This window comes from Mandrillus leucophaeus, unplaced genomic scaffold, assembly GCF_000951045.1.
Source record: "Mandrillus leucophaeus isolate KB7577 unplaced genomic scaffold, Mleu.le_1.0 Scaffold240, whole genome shotgun sequence".
Lineage (NCBI taxonomy): Eukaryota > Metazoa > Chordata > Mammalia > Primates > Cercopithecidae > Mandrillus > Mandrillus leucophaeus.
In genome coordinates, this window is record NW_012102477.1 from 957,547 (window position 1) to 961,421 (window position 3,875).

Below are 3,875 nucleotides of genomic sequence, written 5' to 3' on the forward strand. Positions count from 1 at the left end.
ACACAAAACCACTGGCCTGTTTATCTGGAAGCTATCCTGGGGCCTTGCCAGTGACAAGCAGCTCCAGGCCAACTTCAGCTACAGGGCGAGGCCCGAGGTGCAGCCAGGTGGGTACGGGAAACAGGCTGTGACCAACTCCAGTGAAAGTCTATTTATTTGCTCATCATGAGACAGAACGCTACAGTCTGTTCAACACTGGGCTGGACATTGCAGTGATTAGGGGCAGGCGTGAGGCAGGGTAAGGCCTCTGAGCCCGAGGACAAATGTCCATGGCAGAGGCTTCCAGAAGACTCGTCCCTTACCCTGCGGGGCAGAAATAGAAATCACATGATCACCGCTGATTTGCAGTGGAGAGGGCGCTGAGCTGGGCCCGGCAGGCAGGCAGCCTCAGCAGAGGTTCAGGCAGTCAGCATGGCGCGGCCCTCCCGCCAGCACCGTCAGGTCAGCAGAGATTCAGGCAGTCAGCATGGCGCGGCCCTCCAGCCAGCACTGTCAGGGAGGGGGATGCTGCTCCTGCCTGGGGCCTGCCTTCATTTTGAGGGCCCCTGACCCCAGCTGAGGTCAAGAGGGGACCTGGGGCTGCCCCAGCACCCTGAAAGCCCCGGCTGGGCAGCTCTGGAGGAGAAAGGACACAGGTCCCTGAGGCCCCGTCTGCCCAGGGTTGTTCCTCCCCCTCCCTCCTCCTCAGGCTGGGGCAGGGTGGCACTGCTAGGACCCTCTGCCATGGCTTTGTGACATTGCAGCTATGCTGGGCGGGACCCTCCCCTTGTCCCCCACCCCACCCCTGCATCGGAGTGTAGGGCAGGCAGCAAGCAGCATTTGGGGGATGCAGGGTGGAGAGGATGCTAGAAGTGTGTGATGCACCCACGGCACTGACAGCCTCTCCACCCGCAGAGGCTGAGGGCCCACAAGGCACAGGACTGCCCCCTGCCCACCAGGCCCTACGAGACACATGGCAGCCTTGAGGCCCAATGACGAGCTCAGCTTCCTCCTGTCTGCACGTGGCCAGGCCTCGGAGCAGCAGCTCGTGGCAGCATGAGGGAGGGCGGGGAGGACCCAAGGAATCTCGGCGGTGCCTGTCCTCAGCAGGTCAGCTGAACGGAGCATGCCATGGTCCAATGGGCAGTGTGACCCCAGGGCACTGGGAATTGCACGGAAGGTGCCAAGGAGCAGGAACCGTCTAGGCGTGTGACCGCCTGTGCCGGGGGGCTGAGCCTCAGAGCTCTGTGCTTGCGAGGACAGCCTCCCCCAGGCTGCCCACCCCTCATCAGCCCCTCATGGAGGACTGGGGGCCACTCCCCATCCCCCAGGCTTCTTTGGGCTGGTTTTGGAGGGGGATGGGACATTCCCTTTATTGCGCCCCCTTGTTCCGAGGCTCCTGTGCCTTTACGGTCAAGTGTGTCCATAATACTTGTGTTCCTCCCTTGCAGCAGAAAGTCCCCTCCGGCTTTGCAGGAAGGAGCTGCAGGAACAGGCAGCAGGGTGGGAGACGCCCGGTGAGGGCAGCCCCCTCCCAGTGAATGCAGCCACACTGGGTCAGCCCTGGGGACGGTGCATGCGCAGGTAGGCAGGGCCAGGGTGGCAGCAGAGACAGAGGTTTCCAGAAGCAGGAAGGGGAGCTGAAGAGCCTGTGGGGAAGAGAAGAGCACGGCAGGGTGAAGGCCCGGCGGAGACACTCTGCCCACCCCACACCCTGCCTATGGGCCACACAGCTGGGCCTGGGTGCTCCACGAGCATGAGCCCTTCTCTAGGCCATGGTGTCTCCCTGCAGCCACCAGGCACCTCTCAGTCCCCACACAAATAAAGGCACTGATGGATCCAAAGTTGGTTGCACAGCCCAGTGGCCGTGGAGCCTGCTGTGTGAGCTTGGCACAAGTCACCAAACCTCTGAGCGGTGCTGGTGCACAAGGTGGTGGACTCTGCAGTCCCCACGGCCCCTTCCAGCTCTGCCGTTCTCTGTGCCCATCCAGGGCCTTCTGCTTTTGTGGCTGGAGGCACCAAGCTCCCATACCCTCCTGTCTGCTGTGGCATACCTGCCACAGATGGGCACGCTCTGGGCGTGCCCACGATGTTCTGTTCCCGAGCACGTGTAGCACCGGGCCTGCAGCTGGGGCAGGCCGACGAGCCCAGTAGATGGCTGGCAGCTCCTTGCAGAAGATAGCAGGGGTCAGATGGACAGAAAGGCGGGCTCTGCAGGGGGCCAAAGGGTGGGGCCTGGCAGCGGCTGCCCAGCCGACATCACATGGTCCGGCTGTACTCGATGCCACTCTTGGAAGAGATGCCCGACCATGGCAGGAAGCTGCAGAGCAGGCTATGGGCCTGGCGGTAGACTCTGTGCGGGATGGAGCAGGGGCTCAGGCTGGCTAGTGCAGAGCCCAGGTGCTGGATGTAGTCCGTGGGGCTCTGTTAAGGAAGATTCCGACTTGCCCTGACCATGCTCACCAGGGCACAGTCATCAGGGGCCCACACAGTGGCCTGCGGGACTGTGTACAGACGGCAAGCCACGCTCGGGAGGCAGAGAGCCCGCTAAGCCTCTGCAAAGCTGGAAAGGCTCATGAAGTGCCCTCTGCTGTGCAAAATAACAAAGGGTGGCGTCTGGGGACAGAGGGGGCCTTCTGAGTGAGGCCACGGGCATGTGGACACCCCTACAATCAGGGATGTACAGCGGGTGGGGAAGGGGCCTGGCAGAAGACCAGGTGCTTCTGGTTCTCCCTAGATCCTCAACCCTTGGGGCAGCAAGAGGGACAGAGCCCTGTCCTTACGACAAGGAGGGGGTCAACAGTGCTGACCCCTAGATGTCTGCAGGGGCCCGTCTTCACATAAGCTAGAAGGCCTGTGGAGTGTGGGGTCGCCCCTCTCTTTCCTGCTTATTATTCTATGTAATGAATAAATGCTAGACTCCTGAATTTGAAAGCACACACACACGCACAGCATGTTTTGGGCCACATTCTGTGACTATTAAAGTTTCCTGGCTTCCTTCCGACCTGTCAGGGGCCAGCGAGAGTTAAGGAGAAGGAAGCGGGGAAGGGCACACCTTTGGGTCATGCATCCCATAAGGAAGGTTTGAACCCAGGTGTTCAAAAAAAAGTAAAAATCTCTTCTCACCGCACTTGTTTCCCCTCTGCTAGCACGGGCTCTGAGAGGGCGGGAGATCCTGTCTGTTTTGCGCACTGCTGATCCCCAGTGCAGATGGAGCAGGAGGCTCTCCAGCTGGGTGTGGGGGCTCATGCCTATAATCCCAGCACTCTGGGAGGCTGAGGCAGGCGGATCATTTGAGCTCAGGAGTTCGAGACCAGCCTGGGCAACATGGTAATATGTACAGCTGGATTTACCCAAATGTGCGTCAGATTTACCCACAACACGATCAGGTCAGGGAGAGAAGCGTCCATAAGCCTGGCCACCTGAACATCATCTGAGGGGACCACCGTTCCAACTTCCTCACTGGCTCCGCCACCTTACGGACAGGAAGCCACAGTCCCTCTCCCCCAGAAGTTAAGGATATAAAATCGTCCAGGGAGGGTGGCCGCCATTGATGTAGAGGACATAGGTGAAGCCATCTTTGAGGACCCCTCGGATGGAGTAGTAATAGGGGAGATAGTGGTGCTGCTTGAAGTCTCTGTTTTCGTAGAAGCTTATTGCTGTGTTGTTGGTGGTGAGGACATGAAGGTAAATGGCTTTGCAGTGGTCCTGGGCGGTGGTTGATATATGATCCTTTAGACTTTCAAGTAAGAGGGAACCTTGGGGAGAAGGGGTAAAGGTTATCCAGGCAGAGCAGTTAGGAAGGAAGGATGACTGGACTAGGAAGGGGGCTTTGCACGAGTCTCTCAGAGATGTCTCGGTCCACCGTATCAGAGACCAGCCTTCCTTCACCACCA

At 59.5% G+C, this 3,875-nt stretch overlaps 1 protein-coding gene across 2 annotated transcripts in view; it reads right to left on the bottom strand.

Moving 5' to 3' along the window:
• The window catches only part of LOC105541516 (N-alpha-acetyltransferase 60), a 54,248-nt gene that overhangs the window by 3,068 nt on the left and 47,305 nt on the right, over positions 1-3,875 (bottom strand). Inside the window, exons 6-8 of one of the 2 annotated variants that reach the window (XM_011982575.1) lie at positions 3,503-3,809; positions 2,034-2,395; positions 137-1,628 (exon numbers count right to left, since the gene is read on the bottom strand). The exons of the other annotated variant lie outside the window; for it this stretch is intronic. Coding sequence (XP_011837965.1) covers positions 2,239-2,395; positions 3,503-3,809 — 464 coding nt within the window. The 3' untranslated portion in view covers positions 137-1,628; positions 2,034-2,238. Of the gene's footprint in view, positions 1-136; positions 1,629-2,033; positions 2,396-3,502; positions 3,810-3,875 lie in introns of those variants that run through there. 2 annotated transcript variants of the gene reach the window in all.